The sequence below is a fragment of the Salvelinus fontinalis genome, chromosome 18 (genome assembly GCF_029448725.1).
Source record: "Salvelinus fontinalis isolate EN_2023a chromosome 18, ASM2944872v1, whole genome shotgun sequence".
NCBI classification, from domain to species: Eukaryota; Metazoa; Chordata; class Actinopteri; order Salmoniformes; family Salmonidae; genus Salvelinus; species Salvelinus fontinalis.
Genome location: NC_074682.1, coordinates 40617223 through 40637311, shown reverse-complemented (window position 1 = coordinate 40637311; position 20089 = coordinate 40617223). Strand labels below are relative to the sequence as shown.

Below are 20089 nucleotides of genomic sequence, written 5' to 3'. Positions count from 1 at the left end.
CTACAAGGCTATGCTAGGTAAAGTGCCGCCTTATCTCAGTTCACTGGTCACGATGGCTACACCCACCCGTAGCACGCGCTCCAGCAGGTGTATCTCACTGATCATCCCTAAAGCCAAAACCTCATTTGGACGCCTTTCCTTCCAGTTCTCTGCTGCCTGCGACTGGAACGAATTGCAAAAATCTCTGAAGTTGGAGACTTTTATCTCCCTCAACAACTTTAAAAATCTGCTATCCGAGCAGCTAACCGATCGCTGCAGCTGTACATAGTCCATCTGTAAACTACCCACCCAATTTACCTACCTCACCCCCCATACTGCTTTTATTTATTTACTTTTCTGCTCTTTTGCACACCAGTATCTCTTCTTGCACATGATCATCTGATGATTTATCACTCCAGTGTTAATCTGCTAAATTGTAATTACTCGATTTATTGCCTACCTCATGCCTTTTGCACACATTGTATATAGATTCTCTTTTTTTTCTACCATGTTATTGACTTGTTTATTGTTTACTCCATGTGTAACTCTGTGTTGTTGTCTGTTCACACTGCTATGCTTTATCTTGGCCAGGTCGCAGTTGCAAATGAGAACTTGTTCTCAACTAGCCTACCTGGTTAAATAACGGTGAAATAAAAATAAAATTAAATAAAAAAAAATAAAAAAATAAAATACAGCAAATGAAAAATAATGGAACGCAGGTCGCTATCATGTGAAATGCGAGTGACCAGGAAATGTCTCTCTGCCAGTAACCTGACTCATTCCCCTCTTATTCAGCCCCACAACACAGTAGAAGCCTCATTCAAGTTTCTAAAGAAGGTTGACATCTAGTGGAAGCCGTAGGAAGTGCAAACAGATCCATATCCTACTGTGCATTCAATAGGGACTGAGTTGAAAATTGACCAACCTCAGATATCCCACTTCCTGGTTGGATTTTTCTCAGGATTTCACCTGCCATATGAGTTCTGTTATACTCACAGACATCATTCAAACAGTTTTAGAAACTTCAGAGTGTGTTCTATCCAATAGTAATAATAATATGCATATATTAGCATCTGGGACAGAGTAGGAGGCAGTTCACTCTGGGCACGCTATTCATCCAAAAGTGAAAATGCTGCCCCTATCCCCAAAAAGTTATTAAACCTAAAATATATTCGATAAAAAATGTCATACATTTCAGATATAATACTATATATTAACAATACATAATAAAATTACCTCGGCTTTTTGACGAATCGTGGAAACCGGGGGCTCTAGACTTTTTTCACCAAGCATTCCAGATTCTGCCGGGCATGTCTCGTAGGAGTCTGAAAAAACATTATTTGTCATTGTTTTAACATATTGAATCATAAAAATGTATAAATAATAATAAAATATGTATAACTAATAACACATATATATATATATATATATATATAATAGCTTCATACTGTGCCCATGTAGCTCCGTTTCTTGAAGCAGTAAGTTGCCGGCCCAGTAACACTTTTCGGGCTGGGATGATTCTGCGCGATGCACTCGCGCCTGAGTTGTGCGTTGCTTGTTTGGGTCTGGAATATGGAGCAAGTGGGGGGAGGTTCCCGGGAGAGTTGATGTGACGGTTATAGCCTCGGTTCTCAGTTTGTTTGAATAAACGTTCGTACAGAACGGGAGAATAGCATCTATTTCATTGTCTCCGCTGTAGTCGTTCAGAGTACATAATGCAGCCGTGATCCTTCTTTGCAGTCTGTCAGCTGTAAACACAAAAATAGCTTTTAAATAGGGTGCACACTTTTAACCCCCTAAACTGCATGGAAGCTTCATGGCTGGTGGCACCGGTGGTATGGGAGGTGGACGCGGACATCGAGCGGGTGTTACGGTTGGAACCTGCGCCTCCACAGTGTCCAGCGGTTCTTAAGTACGTGCCGCTTGGTGTTCGTGATCAATGATTCGGTGGGCTTATACGCTACCCTCTTCGGGTCATCCGGCTATTGCGAGGACAGTGCGGGGTCTTAGGGGGAAGTACTGGTGGCCCACCTTAGCTAAGGACTTGAGATTCTATGTCTCCTCCTGTTCGGTGTGCACTCAGAGTAAGGCTCCTAGGCACCTGCCTAGAGGGAAGTTACAGCCCCTCTCTGTTCCACAACGGCTGTGGTCTCATCTGTCGGTGGACTTCCCTACCAATCTCCCCCCGTCTCAGGGGAACACTACGATCCTGGTCGTTATGGATCGGTTTTCTAAGTCCTGCCGTCTCCTCCCGTTGCCCGGTGTCCCTACGGCCCTACAGACTGCGGAGGCCCTGTTTACCCACGTCTTCCGGCACTACGGGGTGCCTGAGGACATCGTTTCTGATCGGGGTCCCCAGTTCACGTCCCGAGTTTGGAGGGCGTTTATGGAGCGTCTGGGGATCTCGGTCAGCCTGACCTCGGGTTATCACCCAGAGAGTAATGGGCAGGTGGAGAGAGTGAACCAGGAGGTGGGTAGGTTTCTGCGGTCGTATTGCCAGGACCGGCCAGGAGAATGGGCGAGGTACGTCCCATCGGCGGCGGTGGCTCAGAACTCACTCCGCCACTCCTCCACAAACATGTCACAGTTTCAATGCGTGTTGGGCTACCTGCCGGTCCTGGCACCATGGCATCAGAGTTAGACCGAGGCTCCTGCGGTGGAGGAGTGGGTGCAGCACTCGAAGGAGACCTGGAGGGCCATCCAGGAATCACTTAAGCAAGCTGGTGGACGGCAGAAGAGGAGCGCTGACCACCACCGCAGTGAGGGCCCCGTGTTCGCACCGGGGGACAGGGTCTTGCTCTCGACCCGAAGGTGGCTCCTCTTCCTGTTTGAGTGGCGCTCGGCAGTCGTTGTCACCGGTCTACTAGCTGCCACCGATCCCCTTTTCCTTTTCTGTTGGTTTTGTCTTATTGGTTACACCTGTTTCTTGTTTGGGGTTTGTTTAGGGCTATTTAAGCCGGTTATGCCCACCTGCTTTTGTGCGTGCTTGTTTCTCTGTTCGGTTTTGTGTATGTGTTATTTTTGTATTAGTCCGGACTGTTTGTGTCCTGTTTTTGGGCCTGTCTGTCACGAACGTCGTAGTGAGGAGACCAAAGTGCGTGATGTGAATACATCTTCTTTAATGAAACGAAGAACACTTAACAAACTAATACAAAACAACAAAACGAACGTGAAGCTAAGTATAACGATGGCAGACATGCAACATCACATAGACAATCACCCACAAACCAAACTGGAAAATGGCAACCTAAATAGGATCCTCAATCAGAGACAACAATAAACAGCTGCCTCTGATTGGGAACAAACCTAGGCCACCATAGACCTACATAATGCCTAGACTACACGCACACACCGAGACATACCCAAAACCCTAGACAAGATAAAAAAAACACACATACCACCCTCGTCACACCCTGACCTAACCAAAATAATAAAGAAAACAAAGATAACTAAGGTCAGGGCGTGACAGTACCCCCCCCCCCCCCCCCCCCCCCAAAGGTGCGGACTCCGGCCGCAAAACCTGACACTAAAGGGGAGGTCCGGGTGGGCCTTCTTACGGCGGCGGCTCGGGTGCGGGACGTGGACCCCGCTCCACCTCAGTCTTGGCCCACTTAGGTGGCGCCTCTGGAGCGGGGACACTCGTAGCGGGCCCCGGACTGAAGACCCTCATAGAGGGCGCCTCTGGACTGAGGGGCGCCTCTGGACTGAGGGGCGCCTCTGGACTGAGGGGCGGCTCTGGCAGCTCCGGACTGACAGACGGCTCGGGCGGCTCCGGACAGAAGACCCTCGTAGAGGGCGCCACTGGACGGAAGGGCGCCTCTGAACTGAGGGGCGCCTCTGGCGCCTCTGGACTGAGGGGCGGCTCTGGTGGCTCCGGACTGACGGGCGGCTCGGGCGGCTCCGGACTGACGGGCGGCTCGGGCGGCTCCGGACTGACGGGCGGCTCTGGCTGCTCAGGACAGACGGGCGGCTCTGGCTGCTCAGGACAGACAGGCGAACCTGGAGGGAGGAGACGGAGAGACAGCCTGGTGCGTGGCGCTGCCACAGGGCCCACCAGGCTGGGGAGACCTACAGTAGGCCTGGTGCGGGGAGGAGGCACCGGATGGACCGGGCTGTGGGGGAGCACTGGAGCTCTGGTGCGCAGCCTTGGCACCACTCCTCCAGGCTGGATGTCCACTTTAGCCCGGACCCTCCAGAGTGCAGGCACAGGTTGAACCGGGCTGTGGGTGAGCACTGGAGATCTGATGCATACTACTCGCACCTCTCCCTTAGGCTCAATGCCTACATTCGCCCGGCACGGGCGGAGCGCAGGCATAGGACGCACTGCATCCTCCCAGCGCCCCGGAGACACAGCACGCAGAGCCGGCGCAGGAGACCCTGGGCCGAAACGGCGTACCGGAGACCAGACACGCTGAGCCGGCACAACACACCCTGGCTGGATGCACACTCTCGCATGGCACTTGCGGGGGGCTGGCCTATAGCGCTCTGGGCTATGAGCGCGTACTGGCGACACCGTGCGCTCCACCGCATAACACGGTGCCTGACCAGTACAAAAACATTTGGGGCTGCCTCTCGTGCCTGTCGCGCTGCCGTGCTACCTCTTCATATCGCCGCCGCTCAGCTTTAGCTGCTTCCAGTTCTTCCTTGGGGCGGCGATATTCCCCAGCCTGTGCCCTGGGTCCCTTGCCTTCCAGTATCTCCTCCCAAGTCCAGGAGTCCAGAACCCTCTGCTCCTGGTTACCACGCTGCTTGGTCCTTTTTTGGTGGGTGATTGTGTCACAAACGTCGTAGTGAGGAGACCAAAGCGCATCGTGATGTGAATACATCTTCTTTAATGAAACGAAGAACACTTCACAAACTAATACAAAACAACAAAACGGACGTGAAGCTAAGTATAACGATGGCAGACATGCAACATCTCATAGACAATCACCCACAAACCAAACTGGAAAATGGCAACCTAAATAGGATCCCCAATCAGAGACAACGATAAACAGCTGCCTCTGATTGGGAACCAATCTAGTAAAGAAAACAAAGATAACTAAGGTCAGGGCGTGACACGGTCATTTTATGCGCCTGGTGTTTTGGGGTGACCTTTCTTTCACCGGAATAAATTACAGTTGTCCTTTATCCTCTGCGCCTGACTCTGCACCCACTACTCCTAGTCACGTAACAGGGAGATAAGTCTCCAGCTTCAGTGATTTTTGTAATTCGTTCCAGTCATTGGCAGCAGAGAACTGGAAGGAAAGGCAGCCAAAGGAAGTGTTGGCTTTGGGGATGACTAGTGAAATATACCTGCTGGAGCACGTGCTACGGGTAAGTGTTGCTATGGTGACCAGTGAGCTGAGAAAGCGGGGCTTTACCTAGCAAAGACTTATAGATGGCATGGAGCCAGTGGGTTTGGCGACGAATATGTAGTGTATCATTGCTACAGTTGTAAAAGTGTATATATTATTATTGTAATATGTATTTTTTACATTTTTTATTATTGCTCATTCATTCCCTTTTTTGACCTGCACTGTTGGAGCTCGGAGCATAAGAATTGAATCTAATCTATTTGATTGTGAGTGTCTATACAGTGCATTCGGAAAGTATTCCCTTCTTCCACATTTTGTTACGTTCTTATTCTAAAATAGATTTTTTTTAATGTTTCATCAATCTACACACAATACCCCACAATGACAAAACAAAAACTATATAGAAATAGCTTATTTACATAAGTATTCAGACCCTTTGCTATGAGACGCGAAATTGAGCTCAGGTGCATCCTGTTTCCATTGATCATCCTTGAAATGTTTCTACAACTTGATTGTATCATGTTTTAGGGAAGACTCAGACAGATGCACACAGTGTCGAAGTAACAAAAGTTTATTACTAGAACAGGGACAGGAAAAACGACAGGTCAAGTGCAAGCAGAGGTCAATAATCCAAAAGGTACAGTCAAAAGGTACAGAATGGCAGGCAGTCTCAGGGTCAGGGTAGGCAGAATGGTCAAAACTGGGAAAACTAGTAAACAGGAACTATAGAAAAAGACAGGAGCAAGGGGAAACCCGCTTTTAGGCTTGACAGACAAAATGAACTGGCAACAGACAAACCGAGAACACAGGTATAAATACACTCGGGATAATGGGGAAGATGGGCGACACCTGGAGGGGGGTGGTGACAAGCACAAACACAGGTGAAACAGATCGGGGTGTGACAGATTGGAGTCCACCTGTGGTAAATTCAATTGGTTGGACATGATTTGGAAAGGCACACACCTGTCTAGATATTATGTCCCAATGTTGACAGTGCATGTCAGAGAAAAAACCAAGCCATGAGGTTGAAGGAATTGTCCTTAGAGCTCCAAGACAGGATTGTGTCGAGGCACAGATCTGGGGAAGGGTACCAAAAAATGTCTGCAGCATTGAAGTTCCCCAAGAACAAAGTTTCCTCCATCATTCTTAAATGGAAGAAGTTAAGACTCTCCCTAGAGCTGGCAGCCCGGCCAAACTGAGCAATCGGGGGAGAAGGGCCTTGGTCAGGGAGATGACCAAGAACCCGATGGTCACTCTGACAGAGCTCCAGAGTTCCTCTGTGGAGATGGGAGAACCTTCCAGAAGGACAACCATCTCTGCAGCACTCCACCAATCAGGCCTTTATGGTAGAGTGGCCAGACAGAAGCCACTCCTCAGTAAAAATCGCATGACAGCCCGCTTGAGGCAAATACAGATGTGCCAAGCTTGTAGTGTCATATCCAAGAAGACTCGAGGCTGTAATCACTGCCAAAGGTGCTTCAACAAAGTGCTGAGCAAAGGGTCTGAATACTAATGATATACATTTGCAAAAATTTCTAAAAACCTGTTTTTTCTTGGTCATTATGGGGTATTGTGTGTAGATTGATGAAGGGGGGGAAACGATTTAATCCATTTAGAATAAGGCTGTAATGTAAACAAATGTGGGAAAACACTTTCCGAATGCACTGTATGTGAGAGACTTTATAAAATGTGTTTCACCTTTATTTAACCAGGTAGGCCAGTTGAGAACAAGTTCTCATTTACAACTGCGACGTGGCCAAGATAAAGCAAAGCAGTGTGACACAAACAACACAGAGTTACACATGGAATAAACAAACGTACAGTAAATAACACAATCAAGAGTAAAGAATCAAGACGCATCAAGAGACACCAGAATGCCACATTTCAACTGATAGCATGCAGTTAAATCAACGGAAACCTATTCTGATCGTTCTCAGGCTCTACATGGCCTTATTTGGATGTACCATGTAATCACATTTTCTCTTTTGGACACAGAAACACACACACACACACACACACACACACACACACACACACACACACACACACACACACACACACACACACACACACACTGTACAGCAGTAGTGCCACCCTGTGGCAGATAAGTAAACAGCCGATCTAAACTGTTTCGTATACTGTCTTTAACATTACTACCACTGCCAAAGTTCTAGTTTTAGGAATACAAATATGTGATTGAGCTTGTTTTTCACCGAGGTCAGTATAAATGTCTGAAGTCAATCTGCATTATTAGACATGATCAGTGACTGTACCCGACTCTTTCGCAGTCTTATGATTGATATTTTATCCTTCAAACGATTGTACTACACTTCTTCTTCCCAACCACTTGATTTTCATAAATCATCCACTCATCAAAATCTTTAGGGAACAAAAATTATACTTCTAGTGGGCTGCAGCCTAAATTAAACTATCTTTGATGAATACAAGGGCAGCCTAGTTAAGTAAAAATACAACACTGGTGAAAAGGGAATTGCCACGAGTGTGCAACAAATCATTGCATGAAAGAAAGACAGCCTACAGGGAATAAAAAACGATCATCTTTTCCTCTGAATGAAAAAACTGGACTATGTAGGTACTAGGTCCTATGTGACATTTAATGTGCAACACGTGGGTCAGTGGGGGAAGATGGCAGTCCTTAGCGGAGCCACAAACTCGATACACGACATTCTGTTGTTGAGAATCCAAGGGAGTTGGATTAATCCGGTCTGTATCCCGGAAATTGTTTAGAATTTGAGGTAAATGCTGCCGGGAGATGCTGTCGCCGCAAGAGAAAACAAGCGGAGAACCAGAAAAATAAAATCACAGAATCGAGGCCTATCGTGACAGGTACGGAAGATTTTCAAAAAAAGATTTGTGTAGATACTGTCTCTACAGACGGTTTGTTTAAATGCTTTTAATTAAGTGTGTAGCTGCCGATGCCATCAGCCAGATAGGCTAGCCAACTGATAAGTTGTAGCCATAGTGAATGTTTCTGGGCGGTGGGTACCATAGCAACCGCTTAAGAACATTATTAATATAACTAGCCAGCCAGACATGCTAAAACGTGTAATTGAGAGTAAACACTTGTATCTACAATGTTTGCAATCGATATGATTTAGCTAGGCATCATTAAGAGTCATATTTTATGTTCTTTACTATTTTGTTTTTGTTATATCGAACTGTCACTGTCGGTCTTTCTGACTCCGGTAGCTAGCTAGCCAACGTTAGGTATCTGAAAGCAATTGGCTAGTTACCGTAGTAACGTTCGTTAACAACTTTATCAGTTGGCAGGCTGGCCAGACAGCTAGCTAGTGGTCGCTGAGCTCAGTTAGCTAGCATGTGTTAACAAACTAGCCAACTAAATGAGCCACCTGACTAACGTCAAATATCATAACTAGCTAGCTAACCCTTTCATCTGTGCTAACCAAATATAATTTTTGCTAACGTAGTGCAGTTTACAACCCCCACCAAAGTGAACAACTAGCTAGGTAACGTTAGCTAACTATGTACAGTAACGTTACCAAGCACGAATATAGTCTGTTTTGTGGTTATAATAACCTGCATAACCAATGTATCTATAAAAGTAGCTAGCTTTTTAGGCTGTCACACTGTAAACAAGTAAAGTAGCTAACTAGATATTTCGATACACATTGACTGAGTGTTAGTGACTTTCTTCTGTACATAAACTTAGCCAAATGTATCTTGGTTTTTCCCAGTTAGTCATTATTTGTTATATACTTGGCTGGTAGCATATTTGCTTGTATTGCAATCTAGCTCTATCAACTAAATTACAGACAGTATAGGCCTAGTCCACAGTCTTGAAGAAATTGATAGCTAAGTGTTCAACAAAAGGCCATTGTATCTAGCTTCATTTCATGTCCCCTGAAATTGCTGGGCTTGGCTCAATGAGGGCCAGTTGCACTTCAGGAACTTTCATCTACTATGCATTTCCTGGAACTGTGAATGTGTGTACAGAAGAACAACTGTGATAATTTAGAGGCTCTTCTCTACCTGTTTGTTTTTTCCCTTCAGTTAGCTGGTGTTAGAATGGATGACGACAGCAATGGCCATCCCTACATGTCAGGTATGGAGGGCAGGGCATGGACAGTCCTTTGTATTAGCTGACTTACTGACCTTATGGTGGTGACATTATTGAGATGACTGAATGGACTGTCAGTAGGCCTGTGTGGTGTGTGTGTCTGTCTGTGTGTGTGGACTGCAGGCAGTGGAGACTCTTCGAGGGAGTTTTCAGGGGCCATGGGAGGCCGCACAGTGAGCACCCCCAACAGCCAGCACACTTCCCCCAGCCGTTCTCTTAGTGGTCAGTTCCAATTAGTCAATTCCTTTGTTGTAGAAATAGTGAACTTTATTATTCCCAAGGGAGAGTATGGTGGTTGGTTTTGTGGCTCAGATGTTTTTATTCAACTTTAGCAAGCACAGCCGTGTCTCTGCTCTCATCATATGTCCCTCTCCTGGTCTATTCACTGTCTCTCTCCAGCTAACTCCATCAAAGTGGAACTGTACAGTGATGAGGAGGTGGGCCGTGGCACAGGGCCAGAGGATGAGAAAGGGGACAAGGTGGAGGAGGGGGATTCTGAGCAGGGAGGAGAGGCAGGAGGTGGCTACAGGGAGCTGGCCAGTCCGGAGCCCATGTCACCAGGAGGTGCCATCCGGCTGCCCAATGGGAAACTCAAGTGTGACGTCTGTGGGATGATCTGCATTGGGCCCAATGTCCTCATGGTGCACAAACGCAGCCACACAGGTGACTGACCAATTAATTGAGTGATTAGTCCTTTATAAGATTAGTTTGCGGAGCAGATCTGCCCCGAAACCAGGATGAAATTGTGATTTGGGCACGTGACTGGGAGTGAAACTGATTTCAAATTACTCAAACTGGTTTGAAATTTGGTTTGTACGGGGTCGGGGTGTGTAAACTGGTATGTGCCTCCTCCAGGTGAGCGGCCATTCCAGTGCAATCAGTGTGGGGCCTCCTTTACCCAGAAGGGGAACCTGCTGCGTCACATTAAGCTGCACTCAGGGGAGAAGCCCTTTAAATGTCCCTTCTGCAGCTATGCATGCCGCAGACGGGACGCTCTCACCGGCCACGTCCGCACTCACTCGGGTGAGAGGGATACACATACTGTACACACATTATTGCACACACTTGGGTGAAGAAAAGAGGGTCTGAGTTGAGCCTGTCAGTTCTTGAGCAAAGTACACACACACACACACATTCTGTATGTACTGTATTTACGGTATGTTGACTTTGTCCCCAGTGTCGTCTCCCACAGTGGGAAAGCCTTATAAGTGTAGTTACTGTGGACGCAGCTACAAGCAGCAGAGCACCCTGGAAGAGCACCGCGAATGCTGCCACAGCTACCTGCAGAGCCTGGAGACACAGAAGCCAGCCAGTGCTCACACTCAAGGTAGAGGCGAACAAACTCTCACACACGCACACAGAGCAACCTATAGAGCCTTGATAACTTTGACATTTAAATCACATTCATACATACACAAACACTGCATGTTACTGCTTTTATCTACGGTGTGATCATGTCTTCTATAGTAGAGGAGCTGAGGGACCTGGAGTTCATGCCTGACACCCTGCTGCAACCTTCCTCAGACAAGATTACGTTCATCGATCGGCTGGCCAACAGCATCACCAAACGCAAGAGATCCACACCACAGAAATTTGTAGGTCAGCACTTAATTGCAATGTGTAAAGGGGTGGGGTGAGCAAAGGCACCACTCACACACACACAGGTAACACAAAGGGTACAACATCATTGATGAGATCAGGTGTCTGTTTAAAAAAATAATAATACCTACCTTCACATCACTAGTTTCTCTGAGTTGTGGTACAGTGTGATTCCCTGCCTTCTATCTGCCCTGCAGGACAGAAGCACATGCGCCACAGTCTAGCTGACACGCCTTACGAGCTCAGCGCCACCTTTGACAAGGACGGGGAGACACACCACGGTCTGGACCAGCCACACTACACCGTCCTGGGAGGAGGCTACCTGGGGGTGCCAGGAGCTGGTGGATCTGAAGGCCTCCGACCCATATGGCTGCCACCCCCTCACCCCTCCTGCCTGTCAGAGCTCCGGCCAGTCATCAGCTCGGCTCACACCCCCATAGCGCCGCCGAGGCTGGACTGCATGGGGGCCGGGGCTGGCCTAGGGTCCACAGGAGTGGGGGGCAGGGAGGCTGCAGAGGGTCACGAGGACCTACCTCTTGGCCGCAGCCACGCCCCTTCGCCTAGCAACGTTTGCCAGGACTCCACAGACACTGAGAGCATGCCGGACGAAGTGTTAAGCAATGTGGTACCTGCCCTGCCTCTCCACAACAACAATCACCACCTCCACTCCAACCACCACCCACCCCCCCTACTGCACCACAGGGGTAGTGACAGACACAGCCCAAGCCACGCCAGGGAGAGGGAAGAGGATGGCAACTCTGCCATCCCCCCGGCCCCAGGCTCCCCCACCCCCAGGGAGGTGTTTCGGGTGGTGGACGGAGAGGGGCACGTGTTGCGCTCCTTCCGCTGCGAGCACTGCCGCGTGCTCTTCCTGGACCACGTCATGTTCACCATCCACATGGGCTGCCACGGCTTCCGCCAGCCCTTTGAGTGCAACATCTGTGGCCATCGCAGCCAGGACCGCTACGAGTTCTCCTCGCACATTGTCCGCGGGGAGCACCTGCTAGGGTGAGGGATGGCTGGGTGGGCCTCTGTACTTAGGTTTTGTTTGTTTTTTACTCTGAGAGAAGGGCCTGCTTGGGTTCGGTCTGCATCACAATAGGGGGTAGTACGAAACTGCTTTTAGTAAATTATTTGTGCAAAGGCATTGATACTGTTATCACATAAACCTCGACTTCAAATAGGCACATTAGGTCAATTGCATCACTTTTAAAAAAGTAAAGAGAATCCTCACCACTCTGACTGCACTTTTCAAAATGCATGAATTCTTAATGAGAAAATGCACTTTAAAATAGATTTTATTCTGAAGTAAATGGAGTGAATGCACTTTTTTTAAATCCTCAAAAGTGCCTTTCTCTGCTGTGGTCTACCTTTCCTCTCTTATCCTGGTAAAAACTGGGTGCGCAAAACAGCGATGCTACCATCTAAACAATGTGATTTATGTGACATTGAGTTGTTTCGTCTACTGCACTTTAATCAATATTTTAACCAAGATAAGAACAGTCAGGCTTCCTTGGAATTTGTCAAAGCTCTATTTGAAAAGCACTTAACAGATCTATTCCATTCCGTAACACCCCCAGGGACTAGGTGTGTGGCAGACAGTGTTGTTTAAGATTGTGTGTAGATGGTATATATTACGGTTGGTCATTTATTTTAATAAGTTGCAGTGCAGACCAGGCCCAGGATCCCAAGATAAATGTTCAGAAGAGATTTGAGGGGTTGGCCTCAATGAGGAGTGCACTTTCCAATTTCAGTTTGTGTATAGGTGTGTATGTTTGTTATTTTGGAAGTTAAGTTAAATGAGAGTTTTAGGCTTTTAGCAGTGTGCATGTCGTAGAATGGGGTGCAGTATGTTTGTTTCCTTTAATTGTTTTTGTTGCACTGAGATACCTGCCGAGATCATTTATATTGAACAATTTTATAGAAGATTACACTTATGGCCTGCACCTTCCTCTGTGCAGCATGTTGAAAGAAATAAAACGTTTTTAAAACTCATTCCACAAAAGAAGAGCCACTGCCACTATTTTGGAGTTGATGTCAACAAAGGGCAGGGAAAAGATTTTTGGCAATTTTAGGTCCTTGATATCCCACTGCTTTGTGTACTACAAAACAAACCTAAATATGATTTTTATTTACAAGTGAGACCTAAAACAATTGTATATTCATTGTGCTGTGCCTTTCATGACGTTGACCTGGGGGACATGTATTAACAGCCATGTTTTGCCAACATATATCTTTATGGATGAGAAGATGTAGTTCTTTTGACAATATAACATCAAATATCCTGTCTGCGCCTGCTAAGTAGCCTGCCCATGCTGAATTCTAGATTGCCCTTCACTAGTCACTTTGATTGGCACAGTCACTCATTTCTTAAGTAGCCTAATCATGTTGATGTAAATTGTATTACATCGTCCAAAAAGGAAATAAACATGTTTAAAAAAAGCACTCGGGCATGTAAAAGATATTCAGTTGATAAGTACATGTCCACAAGATTGTTACCTGCTGCTAAGGCATAAATTAGTAGTGTGTGGTTATCCTCGGTGGTTGAGATTGAGAACGTAGTTCTTCGGAAGTGACATTGAAATGCTTATTCTTGTTCAATGATTTTCATTTTTTCTCATTGGACTTGTTTTTATAGAGCATTGATGTTGGTAAACATTTTCCTTGGAATCATGACTCATTTAGATCCCTTTGGTCAACTTTGACTACCAAGATGTATAGTTTGTATTTTATTTTCCACAACAATGCTTTGCTCAAAGTAACTTGATGAATGCTCACTTGTGAATTTAAAAAAAGCACTTACATTGAGAGATTAGGAGACTGAGGGTAAGGGGTCAGTTAGGTCCTGATTGGTTTTGGCAGTTGCCTTACTCGTTTACCTAATCTCTTGGTCTTCACAGTGAAAGAACTTGGAAGCCTGTGGGGTTTATAGCTCTTGATTAGGGCCCCAGAGTTTTCTATGGTCAAGCAAAACTACTAGCCCTACTTATGACACAGATGAAGTATGACAGACTGGAAAATCTGCCGTGGGATTTCTTATTAAAATAAATGAAACTTTACCTCATAATTGCCTCTGGGGGGGATTAAGGTTTGGTGAATGTTTATTTTTTTGGGTGGTTAATTTTATGTTTTGACAGCGACAGCTCTGTATCTTCACTATTTGATATTTTAATACATTTTACAAAAAGAAGGAATGTGGCTTTGAAGTGGAGTACAAGAAAAGATCTTGAACTATTTCATAGCACTTACATTGTGCTGAATTACAGGGCATAGTTGCATTAATGTTAATCTGTACTGCTGTTTGCCTTGTGAACGGATATGTAATTACTCTTCAAAGTAGATATTTAGAATGTAAATAAAAAATTGTTTAATTATTGAACTGATGTGGAAGTTGTGCATCGTTTCACACTAATTCGAAGGGCAGGATCTCTCCAGATCTGTTGTTTCTCTTTAAAAATCGGTCTATTGTGCCTTACTCCCTGAGGTTCACTGTTTGAGGATGTTGGCTCAACATAGATTTGAGGACAGAACACTTGGTCCAGGGTCAATCTCAATAAGAAGTAACAAATGTATGTAACAGATATTAGGGGGGAGAAAAACTTTAACGAGTGTTAATTATAGCTGTTTCACATCAGTCACCAATCTGACACTTAGCTACATACACATGACCTTGTCATTCCACAAATCAGGCTGATGGCACAGCACAAAACTCTAGCTTCTGACTCATCTCACAATAGCTTCCATTTACAAATGTGCCTGCGACTTTACTCAACTGTGTTATGATGCAAAAACAGTTTGTTCTGTAAACCAAATGGCATGTACACAATAATGGACATTAACTGTCAAAGATCGAGGTTTGAGATGGCATGATATTACGGGTCTTTATAAGAATTAATTCTGTCTGTCCCAGAGTAGATAGATGGCTTGTTCTAACAGAGCTATATTAAAGAGCTTGTCAACTGAAATACTAGCAGAGATGTCTGGGCTTTGGTAAGTGTTAAAATGCCAATTCTGTTAACCTAACCAGACAAGGATAATAGGACAGGATGTCTCATACTTGCCCTGGCAGTGAGCAGTGCAGTTTCTCTTACATGAAATCCATTTTGACCAGAAGTTAAGCAAATCCTTGAAAAAAAGTAAAGGAGGTGATCCTGGATTTTATTCTTTGGTGTACTACACTGGATTGCCATTATGCTTTTAAAACCTGGTGCATGTGGTAACAATGTGGTCTGCTAAACCTTAAAAGTTTTCACAAAAATCTAAAGGACAAATGAGTAAAGCTTATTTTGTATTTCCCCTTAAGGCACCCCAGCTTCAGAGAAAAATATTTTGTTACTGATGTGTGCTTGTTTTTGCCCTCGTTTCAACGTTCCTTTCCTTTTCAAGGTTTCTTGATTGCACTGTGTTTGTGTTCCCTTTGACTTGACTATCTGCTCTGTTACCTTTACTCCTGCCCCTGTGAATGGTGTGGATTCGCTTTAACTGCAGAGACTTTTTTCATGTACCATAATGTAATTAAGTATTTGTGTATCAAGATTAAACTACTGTAAATTTTGTACTGTATTGAAGGAGAGTATTCCAAATAAATACTTGACTGGCTAATATTTTCTACAATGATAAGACATTCATATTTATAAAGATGTATATAAATGTTTTGCAAGTGAAAAATATATTCAAATCAATCTGTTTTACATGGGCTGTGGAGGAACTCTGGGTGGGCCACCCTGTAGAAAGAGAACACATTCCATCAGAACCGTATTCCACAATCACAGCCAACGTTAGAGGAAAAGCAAGAATGGAAATGTCAGTTTCTGTATTTGACTGAGGATTCTCTCAATCCAAGCAGATAACCCAGACATGAGGATTTGTGCAGGCCACAGGTGTCAAACTCATTCCATGGAGGGCAGTATTTGTGGGTTTTCGCTCCTCCTTTGTACTTGATTGACCCATTACGGTCACTGATTATTTAGGAACTCCCCTCACCTGGTTGTCTAGGTCTTAATTGGACAAATTGAAAGGAAATAAAGAAAACTAGCACATACTCAGCCCTCCATGGAATGAGTTCGACACTCATGATCGCTCAAGTTCACGCAGTAGTGCAGTTTCACATAGAGCTTGGGCAAAACAGGCTTGCCGGAATAAAGGATGTTTGAGTATGAAGTGTAATAAACCAAGGATCTGGTGGATCTAATCAAGCAAAATACATGCTCCAGTGCCATTCAATGCTAGCATCACATGACTAGTTACCCTCAGACCATTCAACAATCTACTCACATTCAAACACGCTAGCCTCTGAGATATCCTTGATGGCAGCAGCCTCAACAATGTTCCTGATGACAAACTTTTTATATGGCCTTGTTCTTGTGCAGAGGATGGGCTGCACATGCCCACAGCCCTTCTTGGCACGACCGCAGTTCCGTCTCTTCTTAGTCTATAAAACAAAGGCATAATGAATGTCTTGAAACATCAGCAGAGGCTCACTGTCGAGTTATTCACAAGTGTTCCTCAACTCCAGTCCTTTGTGTAGGTTCATTTCAGCCAATTAGCTACTCCCATTATCAAGGCTCAATCAACTGATCTAAAAACGTCACAAATGCTGCGTTAGTAATTTCAGTATAATTAATATAGGTCGAATAATTTGTTAAGCACAAACATACAGTGCATACAAACAACCAGCCTGCGATTTCCCGACTCTTGGTCAACCAAAACAAAACCCATGTTTCAAGCAGGCTCAAGTTCAGTTGCCTCAACTTAAGCCTTATTCAGCATACAAAAAGAGAAAATGTTTATAAATGTTGCCTAAGAGTTTCCTATTAGTGCAGTGGTCTTTGCCAGAATGTGCAAGAAACTAGCTAACCAACTATCGTACATACCGTACCGGCAAATTAGCAATCTAATTAGCTAGCTGGTCCACAGTTATACAATATTCAATTAAAAAGCCCGACTTAATGCATCAACAGTCACAGTACTGTGGAAATTATTTTTATGGCTTTGTTTTTTTATTAATATTAATGAGTATGTAAAACAAATAATTCAGTTGAGTTGTTATATAATGAATTGAAATGTATTTAAGTAACTTTAGACAACTTTAATTCATATTGGGAAATCGACCCTGTGAATTGCATTTGACTGGTCAGTTGATTCAGCATCTTCATGAATGATATCACCACACAGGTTACACAGGGCAGCACAGATTCAAAGTATTATGTCCATTTTAGATGAGAGGTTGATTGGCACTGTCTGTGAGATGATTCTAAACCGTTTGAGCCTTTGAATTACGTGTTCCACATTAACCCTCATGTTGGCTATCAACCTTGTACATGTGGTGTCCTCCACTGACAGCTGTGCGCCTCTTTTTGTGAAGGCTGGAATTGTTCATTTGACCTTCCTCTCATATACCAGATCACGGATTGTGAAGCCTCGGTCAGCCATGACCTCATCTGGACAGAGGTTCTCCAGGAACCTAGAATCCAACGTTATATATTTGTTGCTACATCTACCTCCATATGCTGAAGAAATGAACATCACCAGACCACAAGGTGCAATGACCACCAGGTACTTGATAGTGTTCTGGGTGTAGTAATGGTTGAATGACTCCCCACTTGAATCCAGATTCTTGCATTCTGTAAAGCAATTTCTGAGCAGTCGATAATCGAGGTTGTTCCTTGATAGTGGTCCTTAAAACATTGTGGCATTGTAGCACGGATGGTCTCCCTTGGCAACCATGGAATGTACTCCCTCAGACTCTCTTCCATCATGTTAATCCAATAACTATTCACTCAACTGACAATACTCTGGGAAACACCAAACTTTTCTGCTAGGTACTGCTGCAGCAAATTGAGCTTCAGCTTCATCAGAAGTTGGTCTGTCAGGTCTAATTGAAAGCTGCCTTTGTAGAAGGGTAGAAGATGTTCCACCAGGAGGGTAGAAAGGGCAGCAAGAGACAAGCCTGTACGCAGTCAACAGAGTTTTAATTTTTTTTCCCCCACCTTTATTTAACCAGGTAGGCTAGTTGAGAACAAGTTCTCATTTACAACTGCGACCTGACCAAGATAAAGCATAGCAGTGTGAACAGACAACAACACAGAGTTACACATGGAGTAAACGATAAACAAGTCAATAACACAGTAGGAAAAAACCCAAAATGAGTCTATATACATTGTGTGCAAAAGGCAATAAATAGGCCATAGGAGCGAATAATTACAATTTAGCAGATTAACACTGGAGTGATAAATCATCAGATGATCATGAGCAAGTAGAGATACTGGTGTGCAAAAGAGCAGAAAAGTAAATAAATAAAAACAGTAAGGGGATGAGGTAGGTAAATTGGGTGGGCTGTTTACAGATCGACTATGTACAGCTGCAGCGATCGGTTAGCTGCTCAGATAGCAGATGTTTAAAGTTGGTGAGGGAAATAAAAGTCTCCAACTTCAGCGATTTTTGCAATTCGTTCCAGTCACAGGCAGCAGAGAACTGGAAGGAAAGGTGGCCAAATGAGGTGTTGGCTTTTGTGATGATCAGTGAGATATACCTGCTGGAGCGTGTGCTACGGGTGGGTGCTGTTATCGGGACCAGTGAACTGAGATAAGGCGGAGCTTTACCTAGCATGGACTTATAGATGACCTGGAGCCAGTGGGTCTGGCGACGAATATGTCGCGAGGGCCAGCCGACTAGAGCATACAGGTCGCAGTGGTGGGTGGTATAAGGTGTTTAAGTAACAAAACGGATGGCACTATGATAAACTGCATCTAGTTTGCTGAGTATTGGAAGCTATTTTGTAGATGACATCGCCGAAGTCGAGGATCGGTAGGATAGTCAGTTTTACTAGGGTGAGTTTGGCGGCGTGAGTGAAGGAGGCTTTGTTGCGAAATAGAAAGCCGATTCTTGATTTGATTTTGGATTGGAGATGTTTAATATGAGTCTGGAAGGAGAGTTTACAGTCTAGCCAGACACCTAAGTATTTATAGATGTCCACATATTCTAGGTCGGAACCGTCCAGGGTGGTGATGCTAGTCGGGCGGGCGGGTGCAGGCGAACGGTTGAAAAGCATGCATTTGGTTTTACTAGCGTTTAAGAGCAGTTGGAGGCCACGGAAAGAGTGTTGTATGGCATTGAAGCTCGTTTGGAGGTTAGATAGCACAGTGTCCAAGGAAGGGCCAGAAGCATACAGAATGGTGTCATCTACGTAGAGGTGGATCAGGGAATCGCCCGCAGCAAAAGCAACATCATTGACATATACAGAGAAAAGAGTCTGCCCGAGAATTGAACCCTGTGGTACCCCCATAGAGACTACCAGAGGACCGGACAACATGCCATCCGATTTGACACACTGAACTCTGTCTGCAAAGTAGTTGGTGAACCAGGCAAGGCAGTCATCAAAAAAACCGAGGCTACTGAGTCTGCCGATAAGAATATGGTGATTGACAGAGTCGAAAGCCTTGGCCAGGTCGATGAAGACGGCTGCACAGTACTGTCTTTTATCAATGGCGGTTATGATATCGTTTAGTACCTTGAGCGGGGCTGAGGTGCACCCGTGACCGGCTCGGAAACCGGATTGCACAGCGGAGAAGGTACGGTTGGATTCGAGATGGTCAGTGATCTGTTTATTAACTTGGCTTTCGAAGACCTTAGATAGGCAGGGCAGGATGGATATAGGTCTGTAACAGTTTGGGTCCAGGGTGTCTCCCCCTTTGAAGAGGGGGATGACCGCGGCAGCTTTCCAATCCTTGGGGATCTCAGACGATATGAAAGACAGGTTGAACAGGCTGGTAATAGGGGGTGCGACAATGGCGGCGGATAGTTTCAGAAATAGAGGGTCTAGATTGTCAAGCCCAGCTGATTTGTCTGGGTCCAGGTTTTGCAGCTCTTTCAGGACATCTGCTATCTACATTTGGGTAAAGGAGAAGCTGGGGACGCTTGGGCGAGTAGCTGCGGGGGGGGGGAGCTGTTGGCCGAGGCTGGAGTAGCCAGGTGGAAGGCATGGCCAGCCGTTGAGAAATGCTTGTTGAAGTTTTCGATTATCATGGATTTATCGGTGGTGACCGTGTTACCTAGCCTCAGTGCAGTGGGCAGCTGGGAGGAGGTGCTCTTGTTCTCCATGGACTTTACAGTGTCC

The 20089-nt window shown here is 45.4% G+C and overlaps 2 protein-coding genes across 6 annotated transcripts in view; one reads left to right on the top strand and one right to left on the bottom strand.

Annotated features, from left to right (window-relative positions):
• The window catches only part of LOC129815514 (uncharacterized), a 39872-nt gene that overhangs the window by 18111 nt on the left and 1672 nt on the right, over positions 1–20089 (bottom strand). For 2 of the 3 annotated variants that reach the window (XR_008753441.1, XM_055869408.1), the window contains exons 2-4: positions 16249–16405; positions 1428–1727; positions 1216–1304 (exon numbers count right to left, since the gene is read on the bottom strand). Coding sequence is in view for 1 of the 3 variants with exons in the window: in XM_055869408.1 (XP_055725383.1) it covers positions 1216–1304; positions 1428–1727; positions 16249–16405 (546 nt within the window). In the remaining 2 variants the exon portion in view is untranslated. Of the gene's footprint in view, positions 1–1215; positions 1305–1427; positions 1728–15576; positions 15699–16248; positions 16406–20089 lie in introns of those variants that run through there. The other variant, XR_008753440.1, reaches the window with a different exon arrangement.
• On the top strand, positions 7756–15578 carry LOC129815512 (zinc finger protein Eos-like). 3 transcript variants are annotated; one of them, XM_055869400.1, is made up of 8 exons: positions 7758–8123; positions 9309–9360; positions 9457–9597; positions 9775–10038; positions 10231–10398; positions 10553–10702; positions 10843–10974; positions 11172–15578. In XM_055869400.1, exons 2-8 carry the CDS (start codon positions 9324–9326, stop codon positions 11984–11986), a joined length of 1707 nt encoding a protein of 568 aa, XP_055725375.1. In that variant the 5' UTR covers positions 7758–8123; positions 9309–9323; the 3' UTR covers positions 11987–15578. The 3 variants fall into 3 exon arrangements, with proteins under 3 accessions (XP_055725377.1, XP_055725375.1, XP_055725376.1); XM_055869401.1 differs by having other exon boundaries at positions 7759–8123; positions 9499–9597; XM_055869402.1 differs by lacking the exon at positions 10231–10398 and having other exon boundaries at positions 7756–8123.